The 25,391-nt window shown below is 37.2% G+C and overlaps 1 protein-coding gene across 3 annotated transcripts in view; it reads right to left on the bottom strand.

Annotated features, from left to right (window-relative positions):
- The window catches only part of Rdl (Resistant to dieldrin), a 164,443-nt gene that overhangs the window by 50,480 nt on the left and 88,572 nt on the right, over positions 1-25,391 (bottom strand). For all 3 annotated transcript variants that reach the window (XM_074176320.1, XM_074176322.1, XM_074176321.1), the window contains 2 exons: positions 20,754-20,980; positions 11,334-11,416 (listed from right to left, as the gene is read on the bottom strand). In XM_074176320.1, coding sequence (XP_074032421.1) covers positions 11,334-11,416; positions 20,754-20,980 — 310 coding nt within the window. The remainder of the gene's footprint in view (positions 1-11,333; positions 11,417-20,753; positions 20,981-25,391) is intronic.

The raw sequence follows: 25,391 nt of genomic DNA, 5'->3' as shown, positions 1-25,391 counted from the left end.
CTATTCCTTGGACTTTTCTAAGGATATTCAAATTACGTGTAATCTACAAGAATAGTTGGAAATGACTCCCCCCCCCCCCCGCTCGGATGTAGCAATCCAATCTTCTCTTCATGAGAAACACCAGGATCGTTTCTAATTGCGTTATACCCAGCAATTATCCACATTTTCCACATCTGCAGTAGTATAAACTAATAACTTTAGGTGGCCCCATAGAAAATAATCCAGGGGATTGAAGTCCGGTGATCGAACAGACCATAAGTGAGGTCTACCTCGACCATTTGATCAAGTGAGCACCTGATCTCTCAAGTGAGCACCTGAATGAATCCATATTTTCAAATGTCATTTTCAACGAAACTATCTGGTATAATTTTGAAACTCGCACACTGATGTGAAAACAATTTTCAGGGTTCCAGAAGATAACTCATTCAACTCTGCGCTATTAGAAAATTCCAGGGTGATTCTCATAGTTGCTTCTTGTGACGGATTATAAAATATTTCAAAGGAGTACCACCACTTCAATCAAGAAGAAACGAGTGGAATTTTCCAATGAATTGACTCAGTATCTGGTAAGTAACGGTTCTATTTCCTTTTCGTTTGATCAGCCACTCCACAAAAAGTGCATACGTTAATCTTTCAAAAGTAGATCATGCATGGCATACCTAACAACACATCAAAAACTCATCATAATCGTTGATCTTGCGGAACTCACCAGTTTTGTAATAGATAAAAATATGGTTTGAAAAACACATTGAAAAATTTCGATGTTGCATCACATATAGATATGAACATGAATATTAAAAAGCAATGAGTACTATAGAAGTGTAGGCTTTCATGTCTGGCGTCAATGTTTTGGTTGGTTGCCGGATTTTGCCGTGACGTTTCAACCACAACTGCGGCATTCATCTTCAGTGGCGTGATCGAAGTACTCTTCTTGACGTTTCAACTGAAACTGAAGCTCTCATTCCTACAATGTCATTCATAGTGCTGATTTTTCGCGCACTTTCTGTAATGGCCGATTCACACGTACTTCCCGCGCGATTTAGGTGACAGGGCTTCGTTTTGGCGCCTTCCAATGCTGTGTGGCACATCTTTGGTAGATATGTCCTCTCTTCCTTTCTGTTGAATTCCTCTTGATCTTGTTTATTTCTATAGCTTCTTAATACATTCGTGTTGTTGGCCTCTCGTTACGACAATACATGTTCAGGCGACGGCAGACTTCTCAGTCTGTCCCAATCGGTCTCGGTCTTTCACAAGCGGAGTTGCCGACTGAAGATTGTAACCAAAGAAGACCACAGCAAAACCCGGAAAGCAACTTTAACAGTAATACGTTTTGTTTAGAAGTTCGTTTTTGAATGTACCCCAAATTTCGTGGAAATTTTCGCGCTTCGCCCCTCAAAGTTGGAATATATTCAAAAATGCATATGAATATTCCACGTTTGAAAACATTTTGACGCCACCAACCCACATACACTTTGGGATACTTGCATGTGGCCTATTGGTTCATCATCAACTATAGTGCTATTTTTTGAACAACATAGAGGTTTAAAGGCCGTCAATCTTTGGAATTTCTTTCTGGCGTTTAGTTGGCGCAAGTAGCTAGCTATTTTAGAGGTTAATAAATTCTGAGTCATCCCCAATGACTGGATATTTATGTTGACACAGGTAGTTTGGTGTTGAATATTTTAATGAGGATCTAGAAAAAATTTCGAGTTGGGGTGGAAGTAACCAGGTTCAATTCAATCCAACAAAAACCCAGGCATCGGTTTTCTCCAAAAAGAATAATGTCTCCGAACCGGATATAATAATGTCAGGTCAGACGATTCCGCTTTCTGCTTCGATAAGTTTATTGGGGGTTGAAATGGACAACAATATATCTTGGCACAATCATGTCGCTGGAATTGCAAAGGCCGCTCCTCAAAAGCTTGGAACATAATTCCGAATCAAAAAACTGTACACACCTCAGCAACTTTTGATGCTGTATAAAGCTCAGATCAGACCTTCTTTGGAGTATCGTTCTCTTGTATGGAGCTCCGCCCTCAAACATACCCTGAAGCTGCTGGATTCCATCCAGAAAAGGGTCATCCGCCACATCACTTGCAACCTTGATAGTCTGGAACATCGAAGAAGGGTTGGAGATCTATCTCTCTTCTATAGATACTTTCACAGGAAGTGTTCAAGTGACTTAGCATATTTGATTCCACCAAGAGCGGTATATATCAGAAATATGCGACGAACTGTGGCTGCTCATCGTTTTGAGTTTCAACTAAGTTCACCTTGAACCTCACTTTTCAAAAACTCCTTCATTTGGAGAACGGTGTTTATGTGGAATACACTGCCTGAGAACGTTTTTCCACTTGGATTTAATCTCCAGCGTTCCAAATCCAATGTGAATCACTACTTCCTTACCTGGACTAGGTACATTGCGTTGAGCGTGTTCATGTTGACTCAGGTAGTTTGGTGTGTTAATACCTGTACTTGGATCAGGTAAATTTCTTGAAGCGTGTTCATGTTGACTCAGGTACTTTGGAGTGCATGTAATTTGATGTGCTTAGACCTATACCTGAATTAGGTGAATTGTCAGTAACGTCCGTCTACCTTTTGTGGATCTCACACGAATAATTTCAACAGGAAAGAAGAAGTTGTGAACCTCAACCGAATATGGAATCCCATTCTGAGAAAGGGTCGACGAATGTTATCGACAATTTGCCTGCTTCAGGTACAGGTATCAGCACACCAAACTGTCAAATTAAATATGCTTCACGCAGTCGTGATATCCAGTCTTCGGAGATATCAACTCAGGATGTATAAACCTCTGAAGAAGCTAGCCACTCACGTCAGCGAAACGTCAGGAAAAAATCACGAAAATCCGCGGCCTTCAAACCCGAAAAATAGCGACACTGAAAACCTTGGCCGCGAAAGTATTCACCGTTTTGTCACTTCATATAGATATTCCATTTATCTTGTTTGTGTTTCAATATATGAAATGTTTTACTTTGAAAATATATAAGTTCAGACTTATAACATACAGGCATTGGATGAGTAAAAGTACTCAGTACTTTATCGTTTTCATACTGTTTGAGAAGCTCTTTGGAAAACATTAGCAGCAGTTAGCTGCAAAATAATAAATAATTGATCGTCATTTCTTGCAAATGAGAAAATTCGAAAAAATCTACTGATAGTTTTTCCAAGCGAATCTGTCAAAATTCAAAAATCAGAAGGACTAAAAAATATGAACGAATTTTATACAAAAACAATCATTGAAAAATTGTAAGGATTGTTTTCGCTATTTCCACAACTATTTTTCATGATGATTTTTTTGATATGTTATGAAGTAAATTCTGATCCATATGTTTTGATTCACTTTCTATTTAGATAATGATAATTTTGAAGCTCATTTGTTCATATTGAATACGAGGATAGTGGGTCCGCATTTTCAAAAAAATAAGTGAAAGGAAAATATTCAAGACTCTGCCTTTCGGTGACTTTTTATATACGAGTATCATGATCACCATACATGTTCAACCATATGTTTCAAAGAGTTTTCTGTGATGAGCTTGCCCTCAACCGCGTAAGTTCTTTGTGATGCAATTAATCATTGCAAAGGAGCTGCTAAACCAGCTAAACTGTAGACGAAATATTCAGATATTCGTACGATTTGAGCATTTTCATTTACTTCTAAATTGTAACCAACTCAGGATTTCGATGATCTCATATCGTAAGAACACCTTGAGAATGTAATCAATGTATGAGAGCATAATGGGGGTTCTATAAACTACAAAAAATCATTGTTGGTTAAAAAAAATTTACAAAAAACAAAACGACAAAGCGAAAAAGACAAGCATAAGCAGGTGAAAAGCAGTTGGGTTGAACAGTCTTTGTCTGGCTCCGAAATTATTCTCACTCACATTTGTTGAAGGTTATTGAAAATGCGGTAGGTGTAGTTATTCTCAAGTAGACATGCCTGCACGTGGTATGCTATTTGGAGAGTGCCGAGGTTACAGTATGCGAATTCCAGATAATGAATTGAATAATGTAGTCGGTACCAACTTTATGAAATTAATCAGCTGGCAACCCCATACATATTTTTATGGAAGTCTAGTTATGAAACTATCAATAAAGAATCAATTTATTTTTGTGAAAGAAGAGTTCTGAAAGATGACGGCTATGTGGAAGGTGCGAATGAATCGCTACTTCTGCACAGGCACCGCTCTTAGAACGGCTTAAGGATTTTCCTGTAGTGCTTGTATTTTGTCCTTGAAAAAAGTCAATTTAAACGCATGCCATTAGGTATGCATAGTGAGCCAGCTGCATGGCAACGAACTATCTACAGCAAATAATCCAGATTATGAAGTTTTTCATAAATTTCCCTACACAACGTCATTGTGAACATTTTTCATTTCAGGATTATCCTATTGGAAATGTTCATTATATTTTTTGTCGATATAATGTCGACAATTCGTAAGTTTTATCTGGAATCATTGAGGAAAATTACTCATTATATTGACACCTTCAAACCTCTTCATAGATGTTGATCATGCGAATGATCAATAATTGATTTTGTTTTCGGAAAAAAATAGTAGTCATGCATTTGTCAGTAGGCGTTCAAAAGTCAACTGTGAAGTGAAAGAGTGAGGGATTCATTGTATGAGTCTGATGTCTTTTGTGTTGAAATATATTCCAGAAACTTTCGTTTTAAAAAGAGATTTAGGCTAATTGAATCGAACTGAAATCATTTATAAATATGCCAAATTTTTCAGAAACGATTTTGATAGAATCTTTGTTTGATGTTTCAAAAAAAAATATACATCAGAAAAATAATTCTTCAATAGCACTTTGAGCAAGGAAAAAGTTGAATTGTTTTTGAAATTCTGCAAAATATTCTGCTTTTGCATGTTTGATTTTCAGAATTAGTCTTTTTCTATAAGTTTATCGCTCATTTTTCTAGAACATATTCCAGAATAGATTCACTAGTTGTGTCAAATTATTCATATATTCAGTATCGAGAATGAGGTCACTGTTTGAACTTGATGAAATTTTGGCATGCATGATAGGCCTGGATGCTCAGACTCAGACAGGGTTATGCAATATACTCTCTCTGAGAAGGTTACATCTCCTGTTTTGCAATACCTGAATTCTGTTACATTTTTTGTGTCATTCCGTCTGGAATTCAGTTATGTCATCCCAATAACTGTGACCTTCTCAGTAATTACATCACAGAACATGAAAAATACACTATTAATTTAAAAGGGGAAATGTTGATTCATAAATTAACTGGTATTTTCAATTTCTTGGTTTTTTTATTATACATTTTTTCTTATGTCTTCACATCTATTTTACAAGTGATGTTTGTTATCACTTGGTACATCGAAAATTAGAATATATTGAAGAAGAAAGTGATACAAATCATGAAATTATGAAACAACAAAAATCAAATGGCGCTTCGGGGCGACTTCATTGATTCCAGTGGCGCATTTGCTTTTTCAGCTGCAGAAAAACCCGGAAAAATTTGCATCACCACATCATATGGAGCTCCTGATCTGCCAGTGTCCTCTCGTTCATAAAACAAAATGTGGGGTGTCTCCAGAGGTTCTAATAAATTCAAGACATCGCCAGAACACTTAGTGACACGACTATCGCCAACCTTAAACCAGTTCGTTTCGTCTTTGACCAATATGTTATAATGACTAGATTCAATGCCAGAACCATAGTGAACAATGACTGCATGAAGTGTGATCTGCTAGATTGAAGTGTTCATCTATTTCGAACCTTCATGAGAGTTTAGTGTTTCCGTCAGAGGTTGAGTCATGTTTGAAGATCAGCAGTGTTTTTATGAGATTGACTGGTGCCTCAGCTATACTTGTTTTCTTACAATAGTCAGTTAGTTTTCCGCATGTTTGGTAATACAGTTGATCATCATTTAACAATGAGCTTTGCACGGACCGATTATCAGTCATATTAGGAAACGCTAGTAGAGGTTTCAATAAATCATATACGTTTCTGCTACCTCTTGAACATTTTCTACAAAGAAAACAAGTGAGGATTTTTCCAGCAAAAGATCTACAAACACAAGACGAGATGTACTGTACGGAATCATTCAATCCAGAGCGGTCAAGAGTATTGATTCTGCTATTATTTATTCACGAAGAGTTTTCAACAAGAACCCCAAGAGTTCGAAGCAATCCTCTTGTTGTTCTAACGAGTGTCTGCTAGACTTCAAAGACTCCAGGAAATCAGTTGGTGAGAAAGATGATACATTCTTATGAAACTGCAACTGCATGAACAATTATTTGACTTTGGTGAATAAGTATGAAACATTCTCGTTCTTGTTCATCGTTAAAACCTCGTTCTTGAAATTCTTCGTCATGAACAACATCAAAAATAATTTTACGAACGTGAATCGTTGAGAATTTTTCAGATTTTGAGACTTTCAGGAATCTGATGGCGGTATCACTGTCGTTTGACAGTTGATGTTGTTACTTGAAAAAAGTTTCACCAATATTTGTTTTCATAACTGATGAACAGACAGATTATTTTTTGCTGTTCAAAAACTGAGGTGACTTTAAATTTTTCTCAGAAAATTTTTATTTATTCATTCATTTCTATTTTATCTCCTTCGAAGTAGTCCTCTTTGTGCCAGCGCTTTTTCCAATCCTCCAAGCAGTTCTGATATGCACTGTTTGGTATGTACTTGAACTCTCTTGGGGATTTGGTTCTCATCTCCTCAATAATCGCCATCAATAACGCCATCCTCTTATGAGTTTCTTCAATCTTTGGAATAGAAAAAAGTCGAAAGGGGTCAAATCTGGTGAATACGGTGGATGAGGCATGAACTTATGTTCGAGACGAGTGCGCCAACATAAAAAAAATAGCTAATCGAAAGTACCTAGCCCGCAAAATTTGAACATTTACCTCATTTCATGAAAAGTCTTGAATTTCTATAAGTCTATAAATTCAAGACTCGATTTGTGAATGATTTGGAGCAGTAGTCAGGTCGCTTTTTCCTTTATCACTTTTTCAACTAATTCCAGATGCACAAATTGAAGACGCATGTGTGATTCTTCATTGCTCCCAGTGTAGATTATATATTATTCGTTGATATCGAGCAATTGAAAATTATATTGATTCGAAATATTTCAAAATTTATCAATCACCTGGAGTAAATTTTTTTGATTGATGAATAAAAATTAAAGGATGGAGTTTTTTCTTGTTCTGAGATATGAATGTATATGAAATAACCCTCGGACTTTCTTACGTAGAACATGCGGTGTATTCGCATGCTACTGGTTGCCGGTCAACTGAAATAGGACCGGCCGGCGGCGGAGAGCTTCGTGTAAATGTCCGTGAGTTCGTAAACGTTCGTGACGGTTCCGGGTGCCGCCACCAGAGGGTGCATCAGCCAGGTTCAGTGTGAGCTCAGAACGCCGTACTGGTGCGCCAAAGCTCACGAACGCACTTTATATGTCGGTCCTTCCGCGAGTGCTGTATCAGAGAAGGAAACCGAAAAACAAACCACAAGAATATGAATTCAAGTACGTGGGGAAGAATGTTGGATGAACAGTTGGATTTTTTAAATTGTTCGTGTTCCTTGGAGAATTTCTAGATGCCTGAAACAATATTATCGAGAAAGTAACCGCGAAAGTCATCAAAATGATTTGTTCATTTCGTATTGTGCTGATCAGTTAGTTATTATGAAGATAGAAATGTTTTGAATTGATCAGTCATTCTGTTGATTTATGGTTAATTCTAATATATTGATTCTCAAATCTACAGTGTGATGCGCTGTGATTGAAAACCTCCTTGTAAAAATTGAAATTAAAATTTTTATATTCATAACAATGACAAAAAACATCCCGTATGAATAGGTAGCCATGTTATTTGTTTCGATCAGTTGTAACAATGAACCACTACTATATGGAAAAATATTTTCATAAAGCATGACCAATTAACAAAAGCAGTGGAATCACAATAATTTCACACTCAATCAATCAATCATGAAGTTAATAATTCAGCAAATATTTTGCACAATATTGCCATGAAATGCCATCGGAAAACGAATCCACATGTTTCTAGAAATGATATGAAATCTAAAAAGGCTAATGCAGTCTAGCTGCTGGAAAATACTTCCATAAAAATTAAAAAATGAATAGATAAGTACTTCTTGATCATTCCCATATTGATTTCAAATTAAGAGCCACCGGTATACAGCTGTTTCAGCCTATTGGGCATCGTCAGTACTGGGCAGGCGGTGGCTCTTAAATTGGAATCAATATGGGAATGATCAAGAAGTACTTATCTATTAATATATATATATATATATATATATATATATATATATATATATATATATATATATATATATATATATATATATATATATAATATATAAAATCTATCATGGTTAAAGAAGCCCCTTCTACGAATGATTCAAATCCTGAGAGGAACTCTACTATAAAAATTTCCAGTACGGATTCCCCAAGGAATGGAACATTCAAGGAAAATCCAACTCCCAACATTCATCTTATGCTCACAGGAAACAACTGAAATCATAAGGAAAAAGTAAACATCAGGATTTGCGGCTGCGGGCACAAACGATCAATCATTTTCATTGGGAGTGATTGTTCGGCCACGGCGTGTTTTGCTCTGCCAGGATCAAGAGCTATCTGTGTGTTGGGTGCTATACATTTAGAGTCCAGTGGCGGGTACTGAATCGCGTTTTGCTAATACCGTAGCTTGCTCGGGAGCTACAATTCATATATACAACAATAGTAGGTACCTAGCTCAATTGGTTGATAGTGAAAGCAATAACATGTAGAATTTGTAAACCAATCAACATCTCAGTTTTTGGACAGCAAGTGAATTTTTGAATGTAAATGAAATTATCTTCTTCAATTTTCAATTTTTCTTAAAAACATCTATTCAGAGTTCATTGTCCTTCTGTATGAACCAAGATACATTAACGATCTTTATCGCATATTTGAAAAGTTGAACATGAAAGAGCCTTCTAAACTTCTTGTTCACTTCAAAAAATATAAAGTGATCTTAAAGAAACGATGTTGAAAAATAAAAATCTGGGGATGTTTGAAATTAGCTGTGGGGAATGTGACAAGAACTATATTGGTCAGACTAAGCGTGCTTTCAAAAGAGTGATGAGACGACTAGAACCACCAATACTTAATGAAGTGGAGGTACCTTTCGCCGTGGAAGTCTAATACTTAGGTGTGATTTTCAATCACAGGCTCACGTGGAACCTCCACATCCAAAAAACAGTACATATGGCAAGTATAGCCCTGGGAATCTGCAATAGAATGTGCGGGAAAAACTGAGGGCTGAATCCAAAAATGCCACTCTGGTTATATACAAGAGTAGTTTGACCCATGATAACATACGGTGTGGTGACTTGGTGGACAAGAACAAGGCAGTCAGGTATGGCATAAAAAGGCTGGCGTGCCTAAGTGTCGCGAAGGCCATGAGAACGACCCCAACTAGAGCACTTGAGGTCCTACTCGGACTCCTACCATTGCACAGCTACATACAAAGAGAAGCTCGACTGGTGACACATAGGCTAATGCAGAGGTAAACCCCAATCAGCCAGTCACACGGTGCAGCATACTTGAAATTGTACAATGAACTGAAGGCAGATCCAATACTAGGAATGGCCGTGGATAATACAAAACTTTCAAAAATATTTCAAAACCATCGTATCAAGCAGAGAGGACCGGCAAAACGGCCCACCGGTGAAAGCGGTAGAAACTAAAAGGAGTGGGAGCCAGTATATACGGAGGCAGAGCAAAGACGAGAATCGCCTCTAGCCTCGGACATAATGTAACTGTGTTCCAGGCAGAAGTAGCGACCATTGAACACTTAATAGGGGAAATAGACAGGCAGAAGGTCAAAAATAAAACCACTCCCATTTTCTCATTTCAAGTCTCCTCAAGACTGGTGGGAAGCTCAAGACCCTATTTCGGGTATTTATCTCAAGGAGATAAATACCCGAAATAGGGTCACTTTAGCTTGGGTACCCAGACACACAATGGCCAATGGGAAGGTCGATGTTCTAGCCCTGAAGGGGCATCCAAGGCTATGATCGGTCCAGAACCCTTCTGCGATGTAGCAAAAGTATGTATGATGACATCCATAAATTCATGGATGCAAGCCGAATCGATAGATTGGTGTAATAAGCTCCCAGGAATGAGGTAGGCGGAAAAGTTCATAAAGAAATCATTGCTCAGGTTCACGGAAGACCTGCTAAACCACAAACGTAGGGTTGCAAGGGTGGTGACGCGTCTACTAACGGGGCATAGCCGACTCAGGAAACATATGAGCAACATGGGTCTGACAGAAGGAACCCAATGCAGTTTCTGTCAAGAAGAGAAAGAAACCGCACTGCAGGTGCTCTGTAAATGCGAAGCGATAGCAAGGCTTATATATGAAGGGGTCAGTGTCAAGGCTATGGAGTATCATCAATGAGATCAAGCTGGACAATGAGCTCTAAAAACCAAGGAGCATCACACTAGATCTGAAAGGGTTGCAGTGAATCCGGCCATGGCCCAGCTCCACGACAATCTAATCTAATCAAATCCAAGCGAGCTTTCGAGAAACTCATATCAAAGAACATTCAGCAAATATGTAGTGTACCTCAACATGCATTGAAGAATGTCCATAGAATAAATGAAAATTATCCGAAATTGTGGAGTCCGGTACATGACAATAGACTTTTAGATGCTTTTGAAGGTGTGGAAATAGCAAAGTGTGGCATGAGGGCTATGAACAATAACAGAAGTACCATTCCAAACAGCTAAATGTTTACTTTTTCATGAATAACTTTTGAAATCAGCGAATTTTCAACCTAAATTTGTCTGAAAGTGATAATGAACCTTGTTAGCTATAAGTAGAGATCAGATTCAGAGTAATGGAGACGTCAATTGTGTTGATGAACCGCGCGTCGAGAATATTACTGCATTTCTGGTGTCAGTTGGATTTGTTTTACAACAAATGTTTCAGTTCTAAACGTCTGAAATTCAACAAATATATGTTGCAAAACTATTTACTTTGAATGTTGTAACGGATTAATTTGACAAGGATGGATTGCTTGACAAAAATACCATCAAACTGTATAATTCCAGAAAAACAAGTGTTGAAACAAAATAACACCGCCAATGGACTCAGTGCACCATAAAAACAAAACTTGTGCTCACACAATGTTGGGCATAGTAATATAAAGCACTGACACAGGTATCTATTGATGACCTTTTCGATAATAATCATTTGAAATATCAATAAATGTACAAATTCATTTTATACATGGTTATGACGATTATTGAAAGAAAACTTACAACTTTCTATTTCTATGTGACAGAGCTGCCGGTCCATCGGAAAATACTGAAGGTTCATCGGGCATGATGCGGTGATGGTGAGTCTGTAATAAAAAGGTATTATTAGTTTCTCCAGATCTATGAAAATATTTTAGAAAATGATAGACTTCAACCAAAAAAATATCAAATATTGACGGTTAAATATCCATCAAAAAATTGTGATAGAATCGTAAAAATGGAAGTTAGTTGCACAACATTTCGTGAAGATTGAAAGACAAAGCGAAACTTTCTCCATGAATAGAACCACATTCACACTACAGAATTCGTTATCAAATTTTTTGTATAATTCATTTCCAAAATAAAATGTCTTACTCTGTATTTTGAATATTTGTCAGCCCCGTGTGCAAAACATAATTCTTGTATTAATGAAAGAAAAAAACGTTGAAAGTTATATGAAAACAGTTGTTTGGATAGAATTCGTTTTCGTGTATTTCAGTGTTGGGAACTAATTAATATAGTTTACTGTATGATTTTCATTATAAAGGGTTTAACAAAAACTGCCATACGTGTTTTGTTTCGCTATACAATAGCTTCCTCAAGCGTGAATTGAAAGTTACTTCTGAATTACAACTATTTTATACTGTAACATTTACCTACTTATATGCCTACTCTCTAATGAATGAATCTACCTGAAATGGTCAGGTATGAATTCAATAATTATATGAATAATTTTTCGAATGTACCGTACTATCTTCACCTAGAATTCAATAATGGTGATTTATTCAATTCAGTTTGATCGTTCATAAGATATCGAGAGTTGCTGAATTTGTTTGTTCCCATAATCCAACATTTCTTCTGGAAGTAGAGGGGCTTGATATCATGTTTGAACGTATGTCCCTCTGTTATCAAATGAGTGGCATATGTGGATTTTTGTTTATTCTGGGAACTATTGCTATGTTCCTTGATGCAGGCTTTCAATGATCTTCCAGTTTGACCTATATAAAACATCGGACATGACCCACGTGAACATTTATACAGTATACATTTTTCTGAAACTGAATTTTTATCTTTGTTGAGTTGTTGATGGTTTTGAAAGCAATATTTACACCTTTGTTGTGCAGAAAATCTGAAATATTTGTAGTGGGTTAACCTAAGTAGGTTAAGGTTTTATAACTTTTATCCTCTTCTCTTTGAATTGGGTAAACTTCCTTCAAAGCTTGGCTGTATAACTTTTTCATAATAAAAAAAGTATTAGACTGTTATCGTAATCATTGTTGACGGCTATTTGTTTCATTATGTTCACTTCTTCTTTGAAATTCGCCTCTGACAAGGGTACATTTAGCAGTCTGTGGATCATACTGTTGAAAGCTGCTACTTTGTGCTGACACTGGTGGGTGGACAAATTTTGAATAATAATATTTGTATGTGCCATTCTGAATACGGTGTAGTCGAAAAGCATGTCTTGAAGAAAGTCCATAAAGACTGTCGCGATAAGAAATTTCTGACATAATCAGTGACTCGCATAGTCTATGTTTCAAGTTTGTGTTGGGCAAATCACGATTTGCCTGAGAACGTTATATATCCTTAGCCATGCAAAAATCAGGATGAGAGAAAACTTCATCTACTCATCAACACACATGGAATGATTGATCTTGTCAACCTGATTACTTACTGAAGAAGCTTGGAAAATTTTCAAAAGTTGATAGTTTCATCACACGGAACAGTTCAGTTTTAATAATCTTCAAATACAATTTTTCCATCTTCAACCGCTGTTTCTCGTATTATAATGCACCCAAATATTATCATCAACTCTCCTGGAAGTTTCGATTTTATATGAGAAAAAACTTCAGAAAAAACTTACTCAACTAACTGTCTAGTCTTTGTCTGACCCCGACCTTGGCAATATATTGAAACACTTAATTTCTTAGAGAAGTTGCATCGAATAATTTCCTTATCTTGTCATCACAGTATCACTGTTAGCTCGACTTTTTTGTTATAGATATTTAATTATTGTTATTCACAGATTGAGTTTAAAAACAGCCTTGACTGATATTTCGCCTCTTCACCTTCATACTGGAAGTTGTTTTCTTTTTTCTTTGTATATATTCGTATATATTCGTACTTTTCATGGTGACTAAAGACCTATTATTATTATTTTCTCAACAACCATAGTTTGCGCTGGTCGAGCCCTATCTCCCGAAGTCCCCATACTTTCGGGAGGGCGCGCCAGTATAATCAACCAACGGCCACTCCTCACATCGTGGGGTCAGTGATCATTGGGTCCGAGAATCGTGTGCCCTGAGCAAGCACAGTGAGCCAGGAATAACAGCCTTCTGCATCTGTCCGGTTAAGATTTCTGCCCTAGTGCGGTTTTGTTAAGATTCGAGAGACGAGAGAGTATCATTCTACCAAGGATTGCAATAATTTTTATCCGTTTTTCCTCCTCTTTTCGGGCGATATTCGTCTCGCCAGGAGCTGAAAACTCCACGACAGATATCGTCTTGCTCTGGTGGTCGAGAAGGACTACATCAGGTTTATTAGCGTGTATGAGCCTGAAGGTGGGGACCAAATGGTTCCAATAAATTCGGAACTTCTCGTTGCCCACAACGGATGCAACATCCCCCGGAGCGTATGGCAACACCGGTGTCTCGTCAATACCGTAAGAGTGCCGTAGATGGTAATTTAGCACTCTAAGGACCGCGTTATGTCGATGGATATAGGCCGAGACCGCATATGCTGGATATGCTGGTAGCAAGTGCATAAGGGGCTCGGGCGCCTCGCGGCAGGCCCTGCACCTTGGGTCAGAAACCTCTATACCCATCACGCGACTGCGGTAGACTAAGGTGTTGAAGACACCATCCTGGCAAGCTATGATGAACCCCTCAGTTTTAGACTTCAGCCCACTCGATCTGACGAAAGCGAAAGTCAGGCGCTTTGATGAGCCAAGGTCTCCAATGTTATTGAAGAAGACCCCATGCATTGGATCATCCTTGTGTTTTCGTAGAAGTGAGGTTATCTCTGCGACTTTTATATGAGCTTTTTGCTGAACTGGTTCCAGCTCGGTGACAGAGTTGTGGTCACCTCGTTCAGTGTCGAAAACTTTACCGATTTCATCAGCTGCTAGAGCAGCTCCCCTGAATAGAAATTATCCGATTCCTGCTCTTTCATGGTCACGGACCATGCAGAGAAGGTGAACCAAACTCCTGACGACTTCACAGGCTGTATCCAGTACCATTCTGTCATGTAGACACTCCAAACTTGAAAGTTCACGGCCTCCCTGTTGCCGGGGGAAGCACAACCGTGAAACGGATGATTTTAAGATGCAAACTCCTATAGAGATGCATAATTTTTCGGGTCTTTACGTCGAGTTGATACAGTTCCTCCAGAGTCCACTTCACTGCTCAAAACGAGTACAGTAGGATTGGACGGCAATCATATTTGTTGCAGCAACTTTGTTCTTTCCCTTCAGTTCCGATGACCAGATCTGTCGAAGTTAGTGCTGATACTTGCCGTTGAGAGAGTTATTCACTGCTGTTACTTCTTGTGAGTGGCGTTGTTCCACCCCGAGGTAACTATACGTTTCTCCGGCATCCAAATGATCATCCATATAAAACAAATGGGTGGCTTTATCATTATTATCATTATCATCATCTTCTCCAGCATTGGGTATTGATCAGAACTGTTATGAGATAATACGCAGCTGTAATGAGTTATGGATACTCAAATTATTGGTGTTTGGTTTATTCTTGATGAATGTCAAAAGAGTTATCATTTGTAGTCTTGCCAACAGCAAAAGCTGAATATACTCTTGAAGAAAAATGAAAACTGTGTTCGAAATGTGTTGAAAAGTTGAATTCAAAAGAATATAGATATTGACAGAATTTGGAGTCATAAAAACTCACTAATACTCTGTCATTCCAGAACTTATCCACTTGCACTGAATGTAAAACCCCTTTCCTGACGTTTTTTATTAAAAACTATAGAACATTTCATAGCAGTAGTCAAGTCCTGTATCGTATTTTCAATTTATTTTATCAATGATCAAATTCGAGCTGGACTACTTGATGAATTTGTATCCTGTCTGAACTTCGATTACATTAGTCTTAAGATAGCCTGTGAAATATATATTCGAGATAATGTTCGAGAATCTGTTTAAACAGAATATTAATTAACCCACTGAATCCCTATGGAGATAGATATGTTCCCATAGGGTCCATTGGTCCGATGACATGCATACTAAGTACCACTTTGATAACCAACTCATAAATGGCATCTAATTACATGAGTTTAAATCAGCACGATACAGTGGCGCGTCTCTACCAGAGCCGGGGTTGAGTTAGTTTAACTAATTGAACTGACTGATATAACGAAATTATTTCTGCTCAATTTTTATCCCTGTTATTAGTAGCTGCTTCGCTGGTACTGAATGATGTGAATATATTTTATATACGCCTCCAAGTAAAGAAAAATATACATGAGATGATGGAAAATACAACTCTTTCTCGTAGAAATTGATTGATTATGAATCTCATATTTGCAAGACTATTCAAGATCTTTCCATTGTTTGAATTACGGGAGGGGTGTGGGGGCAGTTAGTAAATGCTCTAATCTATCATTTCATATATACAGTCCACTTTCTCACATCAAGTTACAAGTATGCATGCCGGATGCTGTTTTTGATGAAAAGTTCATATGATAATTTCTCTGAGCTCAGCAAGTAATTGGTACACTGAGGGCTATTACCATAACCGGCGATATATCTTGTGAACAAACTAGAAAACTGGGAAAACCAGTACGTTTTCAATTCTTTTACATGAAACAAAATGTTCTCATCAATATACGTAGTTGAGTGGGAGTTTCAACTCTCCTATTTACCAAAACTAAAAGTCAGTTGAATATTCAACACAGTTTCATGCATGACACGACAGCTATAGCAAACGAAATGAATTAATGAAATGATTATAAAATGATATCGAAATGAAGGAGCCTTCACGAGTTGTATCATTGAGTTATTGGATCGAATCATCAATTCCTTGAGTGCATTAAAACCTTGTGTGATATTGATGATGAATTATTACGTTCGATCATATAAACACGGCAAAAGTCGCGATAAAAAAAATTGACACCATAACCGGAAGTTGTAGTACCGAACGCATTTAGAAGTCTCAGCAACGACTGGCGTCGCTAAGATTTCGAATAATCACTTTTGCAGCACTCACTCGCTCATGAACTGATGATGCTAAGTTGGTTGGCAAAACGCCCTTCAAGAGACAGCATTTTTGTTCTAGTGTTTTCATGAGATGCTCCTGAACTGTATAATAGGTTTAGTGTTCTATCTGCTTCCCTGAATAGGTTGAGCTACAACCTTGCCTTCTTTCAATCTAACTGATAGGTGTTTAGAGAGTTTGATTGCATTACATATGATAGAATCTTCAGTTTATTGTTGCCTTTGTGACATTACATAAAGGAATGTGGGTTCTACAAAATGGATGATTTAATTTCATAAGGCGGTTTTCAAAACAAACATGGCAGTTTCTGTCAATATATACCTTCATCTGACAGCCCATTCATTGGTTATCAAACTTGAGTTCATCATCAATATTTAATCCCAGCTCTTCAGCTTCGAACCAAAGATACATATTTTTCAGGGGTTCAACCATCATCCTGTACAGACAATACATAAAGTCTGGTTTCTTGTAGCACCAGTGCTCTCACTCGCCTTTATTTCACCTCACCTTCCAACGAAGCTGAACCCCATCATTACATCGTCCATCTTCGAAGTGTTAGAGATTCCTCAATTTTGCTCTTTTTACTGATCGCTACTACGGTCCATTCAAATATAAGGCTCTCCTGATGTGGTCCATTTCATTATGACATTGTAAGTAGTTATCTTACCGTTAGTCCTTGTGCACCCTTCTTAGTTCTTGTAGAGCATATCAGCAATGACCAGAAGGGTGTTGTCGTCGACGTCTTCGACGAAGACAAATGTCAAACGGTCCGTAATATACCCTGAGGGTTGAGAGAAAACAATGGAGTGACGTAACTTCTTGAGCAACCCTGTTGGTTTTGATTGTCAATGACCAGAATGAGTTGAAGAAGAAGTGTCAAAAGGGCCTTAATTTAGTAGGTAACTCCTTTGGGGTGTTTAGAGGGTGTTTTTTGTTAAAAAAAGTGGTTCAATGGAGACCAGCCGAGCCACGCCTCGCCCACATGATATTCATTGTGACCCATTTGGCAGTTTATTGGAAATTGAATTGACCTTTGACCAGACATTTATGACATACTAACTTCAGAAGTTATACACCATACAAGTTGGAAAATAGTAGCTTTCGATTTTGGAAGTACATCGACATACGATAATTTTGAATGAATATCCAGCTTTTCACACTAAAAAGTCAATACCATTATTTAAGAAAATCCTAATCAGTCAACAAACTTTTTTTACCTAATTTATTTTTTTCAGATTCTACATTAACATGTAAGAACGGAAAAAATGCTATTGGTTCATACAAAAACTTTTATTCCATTGTTCCATTCAAAAGTCGATTAATATGTGAACATCACAGTATTGAACAATTCCATAAACCATCCATAACTTACAAATATGTTTGGTGGCAAACTAAAGACGATTTTTATGAATATGCAAATACTCTTGAAAAAAATGCTAAGCTTCACCAGGAGTGTGATAACAAGGTTCATGAAGTGTTATCGAAAAATATGGTTAATTTTCCATGATTAATAAAAAATGTAGATGAATTGCGTATTTTATTCTCCTACTTTCATAGTTCAGTATCAGTAAAATGAACAAAAACTATTATGTCAACAAATTACGACCCCAAAGGTCAATTTAATTTCCAATAAAGTGCCAAATGCGTCACAAAGAAAATCATGTGGGCAAGGCGTGGTTCGGCTGGTCTCCATCGAACCACTTTTTTAACAAAAAACACCCTCTATGCACCCCAAAGGTGTTATCTACTAAATTAGGACCCTTTTGACACTTCTTCTTCAACACATTATGGTCAATGATAATCAAAACCAACAGGGTTGCTCAAGAAGTAACGTCACTCCATTGTTTTTTTTTTTCTCAACACTCAGGGTACCTATATTAAAGACTTTTTTTCTTCTTTCCTGAAAAATTAATCACTCCTGAAAATATAACCTCTTCAATTCTTATTAAAGACATTTTGACATTTTTCTTCGTCGAAGACGTCGACGACAACACCCTTCTGATCATTGCTGATATCCTCTACAAGAACTAACAAGGGTGCAGAAGAACTTACGTCATTCCATTGTTCTAAGGGGTAACCTTAAGCCTTTTTGGCAACTCTTCAATTACCTGTGTCACCTTTACACCTAAGGGTTGAGCTGGATGGACTGTATCCAGTCTAGCGGTAAGATAACTACTATTGTAATAGTCTGAGATAAGTGAGTCCCTTACAAAAACCAGTAATTTGAATCCATTGTGAACCACTAGACATAGTGTTAAATTCATTACAAACTTTCCTAATGGTAAGGACCACCATCCTTGCTTCCCATGTTACTATTAGTTCCTGATATGTACCAATCTTCCTCCAAGCTAACAGTCATTATATCGGCAGCTGGATGTATGAACACCCCCAATATGCAAGAATGGAACTAAAAGTACCTACCTCCCAAGTTCTTGTGAATATATTAAGTAAAATGGCCTTTTTGCCAGTTATAGATTTCTCATATGCCATTCAACTAGTATGACACAAAAAAAATCCTAATCATCTCTGCTAGATTTGTGAATTATGAAAATCAATATTTTCAATGATACTAGTCATTGAAGAAATAATGTCCAATATGTATTTGCGTGTTCTGTGGTGATAAAAGGCAGTAGATAAATTATTCATCCGCGTAGGTAGCAGGATGCAATACGTATTACGTGATGTATTTCTGTCAATGAATTCCTTTTGTGAAAGGTCGATAAATGCAGTAGAGGTGTGTTGTAATTAATAATGGATGGGAAATACATGATGGGTTAGGGAAAAACAAATCGAACTCTCTAGATTCTGGCAAAGGCAATGAATATACGTTTTCAATCAGGACTGCTTCTTTCATGTTTCAAAACAGCAATAGTCATTCCACTGCATTGAGGAGGTGACTTAAAAGATTCATTTAATGTTCATCGAATTTCACTCATCGAGAAATTTGTCAGAGAGATGTTGCCCAAATAGTTCAGTTTGTATTCTGGAAAGACATACAGCTACACATTGAAGCAACATACACTGTATAAAAGCCAGATGTAATGAATTTATTATTTCATTTACAGTACATTCCAGTCTACTCGATGTATGTGGGTTTTCCTAAAACTCAGGTATCACATCCAATTTGCTTTTTTCATCTACCCCACATGACCAAGCTCGGGGAACTCCTTCTCTATTTTCCTTATTGTTTCTTGAGATATGGGCGGTAAGTTCGGAAATTTCTCATGAATTAGGCGAGCTACTTCCTGTTGTGTTCGGGTTTTATCTCCGTAACCAATCATTTGTAAAACTGTTATTTTATGCATTTCCGTTAATCTAACCATTTGTCAGACTTGAAATTAACGAACATTAAACTTAAATCAAAATACTGACCACTAATATTGTAACATACAAAACAAGTTATTTATAGTTTTAAGGTACCGTGTTAGGAATCATACGTTAAAAGGTAATACCTCGTTAGTCCTTAGCTCGCACAAGATTCTCAACTTCTGAGAGTTGTTGTTTGTATGGAGGCGACAGCTGATTAACGAAAAACTGATTTTAAATAGATGTTTCAAAGGATACTATCTAAAAAGAACATTGCTATGGTTTTTGCTTACTTTCTTATCATCAATACCTGAACATGAAATAAGCTTTGAGTATATTGCAATAAGTTTTGAGGGTATTTTATAGGATTTCAGTATTATATCTTGATTGTTGCAATACACTTGAAAGCGATAACATTCTCAAATAGAGAATGAAGAGACTTTTCAAAAGATATGTCACAAACGTATACTTCCCATTCGAAAAATTGTGGGTTGTATCTGTCATACGTAGGGGGTTGAAGGTAGGGGTGGCATTTTTACGTCGATCAATGTCAAATTATGATTTACATTCGACGTGTTTCGGGATTTCTTTTTAAATATGTACAGTAACCGAAATAATGAATTCATTCCATTAGGATTTTACACACTGTATAGAGAAAGCATGATCACACCACAAATTCAAAAATCGACACATTTCACGACTTCTCATGAATATGAAAAATTTAATTGAAAATGGGTTCGATTCAATTTTCATCAAGTATTCACAACAATGTTGTTTTTGAATATATTTTTGCTTTGTCTTATCCTTGTAGTACTTGAACCAATCAACCCTTCTATCAATGAAATCACTCACCAGCGGATAAATTTTTTATCATCATCACTATTTACATATAAAAATGACAACTCACCGAATACTTCGTGTGATCGATCCTGAATGATGTATCCGAATGAATTCATTTAGGGTGGTCGCTATGTGAAAGGATGACTGCTTCTCATTGACAAAAAACGTATCAGGTACCCAGATGTTTTTGATGAACTCCGATCCCACAGATAACGTTTCGACGCCGGGCCTTTTTCGAAACGCCAGTCGGGGATCTGTCCAGAATTGTCGGAAGTAGAAATCCAGGGTGAAGTCCTGCGGAAATTCAAATGATCAGACATCGATTATGGTTTGTGTGTGGGCGAGGAAGGAACATGCATATTTTTGCAAATCAATAACGTTGAATTGGGAAAAGTTTGCACGCTTAGGTTTTATTATATTTTTTCTTTTACGGGATTGCTGACCGTCATTTAGTTTCATCTTCAGAAATACCAGTTCTTGTGCTCCTGAAGATGACAACTATTTATTTCGGTGAAATGTTGGGTGAAACAGTCAAAATGATTGACGGTCAATAATCAATAATAGCGGAAAGTATAGTAACGTTACTTATTTTTGGGAAAGTAACCAGGAAACTGCAGCAAAATGAAATTCGCCCTCTTGTTGTGAATCATTCTTTTGAATAAACTAAGAGCTCGGAAACACACGTAATAAATCTTTCATATGAACGCTTCAATGTTTTATTGACAATGAAGCATTTCATAATGTTTGAATGTCCAATATGCATGATAATCTAATTGAAACTTCGATGCATTGACAAAATGTCTTCTATATCTATATGAAACAAAACACTTACCTTGACAGACAGACAGATTGGTAGAAGAGTAAATCTACCTATGAAAAAACCGCAGAAGGGAAATGGACTTCAAAGTATCGACTAACTCATGAGTTGATTATTCAGAAGACTATTTTATTGACCAATCAATCAATCAGCTTCATTTTCACACTAGATTACTACAATTTTATCAAAAGTAAAACCACAAGACTGCACCCAGAATGATTTTATGTTTTGCTGGTTGGTCGATTGGCATTGGCCAAAAATAACATAGGTTGAGTTTCAAAAAACGTTCATTCATTTGAGAATATTTCTAGTGGATTCGTGAAGATTATTTTCAGAAAAATGTTCAGCTGAGTGCATCGAAGTAAGAACAAAATATCAATTTTTGAATTAAATCAATTTTATTACCTGAATAATGAAAACTTACAAGAACATTTGTTGAAAGTACAATTATTGACGACACTGTACGTTGCGTATTCGTTTCGATTTAAAAAATGTTTTAATGTATCAATACATTTTGAATAGGATTTCGAGATTCCTGAATGTCATTGTTGGTATTCAAGGTGGAGTTTGAATTTTTGGATGGTTGACTTATTTTCGTGGAGTAATGTGAATCAGTGGAATGTAGTTATTTCATTTTTATTTTGGTATTTTGTGTCTGTTAATCAAATAGGTGAGTTTCATTTGATTTATATTTTTACTTAGGCAGTCTCAGTTGAGTTGGCGTCTAGTTCGTGTCATGATAATAATTGCAAATTAAACCTGTCCAATTCTGTAGAAGCATTCATTCAAATTTGAAATTTCTTTTGACAATCCTAATGGATATGTTATTCCAACGTTATAATTTGATTATGTCAATAAAAGGGATTGAAATTGTGGGAATTATGCATTACTGAACCTCACAATAGATAGTACAAGAGAGGCAACTCAGTGCTTGTCTCCTGAAATTTATCATCTGAAGGACCGAAGGATTTCAGTTTTACAAAAACCCAACACGTGTTCCACTGTACAATAGCTTTTTCAGGCGTGTCTTCACTGACACTGATTGAATTCATTTGGAAAAACGTTCTCAGGGAGTTCATTCCACAAAAACGCAGTTCTCCAGATGAAAGATTTCCTAAACAGTGAAGTTCGAGGTGTACTGAGTTGAACCTCAAAACGATGAGCAGCCGCAGTTCGTCGCGGCAAATGTGCCAAGTCGCTTGAACACTATCCGTTAAAGTAACGGGTGATTTTTCAAGAGGAATAGGATTTGATTTTCAAAACGACACAAAAAATTTGAAAATATTGATGAAATCTTTATTGGAATCGATGGAACGATCAATATAATTTAATTTTTGAAGATGATGTCATGCAAATGTTGTCCACAGCTCTGCTTTAGATGGCCCATGCACAAGGCACACTCTCTCTAACATATCGACCGGTATTTCACGTGTAAATGCTTGAATATTGGCTTCCAGAGCTCCAGTCGTTGCAGGTACATTCCTGTAGACATGAGCCTTAACATGACCTCACAAGAAATAATCCAAAAGCGTCAAATCACACGATCTAGGCGGCCAATTGACAGTCCCATTGTTTCGCATGCCGTGTGGCATGTGGCATAGTCTTGTTGAAACCATATGTCAGGCATGTCCAATTCTTCCATTTTGGGTAACAAAAAGTAGTCAATCATCACGCGGTAGCGCTCGCCATTCACAGTAACGTTCCGGCCATTGTCGTCTTTGAAGAAGTGTGGCCCGATGATGCCACTGACCCATAATCCACACCAAACAGTGACTTTTTCGGGATGTATCGGTAGCTCTTGCAATGCTTGTGACTGGTCTTCACTCCAGAAGTGGACATTTTGATTGTTAACGTATTCATTCAACCAGATACGAGCCTCGTTGCTGAACACAATTTTTCGATAAAAATGTGGATCTTCCTCCAACTTTGTCAGCGCCCATTCACCAAATGTTAGACGTTGAGGGAGGTCGCGTGGCATCAATTCTTGCACCAGTTGTAACTTATAAGGTTCAACACCCAAATCCTTTCGCAAAATTTTCCACGTAGTGGAGTAACAGAGGCCGAATTGCTGCGAATGGCGGCGAATCGACATTTCACGGTCATCACGAGCACTGGCGGATACAGCCGCAATATTTTCTTTGGTCCTCACTCTACGTATGCGTCTTGGTGGTTTGATGTCCAATGATGTAAAATGGGTTAGGAATTCAGTCACAAGCTTCCGAATAGCTCCCTCAGTAGGCCGACGAAAGTGTCCTTAAATTGGAAGAAGTGCACGATGCAGTTTCTCCACCGAGCATGAATTTTGATGATGAAATTCAATAATTTGCAAGCGTTGTTCATTCGTTAGTCGATTCATGGTTATAGACCAAACTGAACAAGTTGACAAACAGATACCAGCAAAAAAATCACTCTTTATTTATATGAGAGAGACAAACCTTCAATTCTTCAACCTTTCTTCGATGTTCTGAGCTATCAAGGATGCAAGTGATGTTCGCGTCTCCAATCAGGCGGATGGCTCTTTTCTGGATGGAATTCAGCAACATCAGGGTATATTTGGGGACAGAGCTCCATACATGAAAACAATACTTCAAAGAAGATCTAATTTGAGTTTCATGAAGCATGAAAAGTTGCTGAGGTGTGTATAGTTTTCTGGTTCGAAACAGTGTTTCAAGCTTTTCAGAAGAAACTTTTGCAATTCCAATGGTTGTGCTAAGATATATTGGTGTCCATTTCAACCCCAACAAACTTGTTGAAAGAAAGCGGAATTGTCTGACATGATATTATTATATCCGCTTTGGAGACATTTATTTTCTTGGAGAAAACCGATGCCTGGGTTTTTATGGCAATGAATTGAACCTGATTACTTTCACCCCAATTCGAAATCACTCCCACATCCCCATCAAGATATGCAACCTCCTACTTCCAGTAAAGATGTGCCTCCGTAGCCGATGTCCTGGAATCCAAATGAAATGACGAGACAAGTGTGCTGTTATCAACAAAGTAATATATTGGATTCTTGGTTTTTTCCAATCTACAAATCCAATGCTTCATACATGTTTTTACAATTTGAAGAGCCTTCATTTCAAGTACTTGAGTTTTACCTAGCCTGAGTTTGGGAATGAATCAATGAATAGTAACATGAGAAAAGAAGATAAAGTTTACAACCTCATCTGAATAAACGTTGACTCTCAAACTTTCCTCTCATGAATGGTTTGCAATTGGAATTGGCCTTCCCATTAAAGAAACTACATCTATGCATGTTCTGCCAGAGTGTCCGCTCCTCACAATTGAGAGAGTGAACAACAAAATCCCTTCCGACCTAAGTGAAACTTTTCAAAATACCAATACGAACAATTTTATTGAATTTCCTAAAGAATGAAACATTTTATTTGAACTGTAATGTGAGCAACTGCATAATTTATATATATCTTATGTTTGCCGCTTATATCTACGGTCGATGTGGTTTGAAAAAAACAACTGCTTTTATTCTCTTTGATTCTTCGGGAAACGTTTTTTTCCGTTCGGCCAATATAAAGTTTTGGGCATGAGCCACAAGTCAACTTGATCTATCCGACATTGATGATTTGTCTTTTTTGATTGTAGTGAATTTGCTCGAACTATTATTCGTTCTGTGAGTCACGTCTAAGCTTCTCTTTTTTAAAAAACGAGTAATATTATTGGTAGGTTCACCAAAATATGACAATGTTCTATAGCGAACGCTATCGTTTCTTGAATTTGGGTAGACCAGGTCCATAGCTTGTTTTTGTAGTTTTTTGAAAAGAATCTGGTCGATAATATCTACCTTGTGAACGTTGTTGACAGCAATTTGTTTGGTGAAACGCAGATCTCTCTGAAAATTGCTTCACGACAGTAGAATCTTCAATACTC

This window comes from Leptinotarsa decemlineata, unplaced genomic scaffold (assembly GCF_025532065.1).
Source record: "Leptinotarsa decemlineata unplaced genomic scaffold, Ldec_3_MD MMD2_tig00001719_RagTag_RagTag, whole genome shotgun sequence".
Classification (NCBI taxonomy): Eukaryota; Metazoa; Arthropoda; class Insecta; order Coleoptera; family Chrysomelidae; genus Leptinotarsa; species Leptinotarsa decemlineata.
The sequence above is the reverse complement of the archived record's forward strand: the minus strand, read 5'-3'. Positions and strand labels throughout refer to the sequence as shown.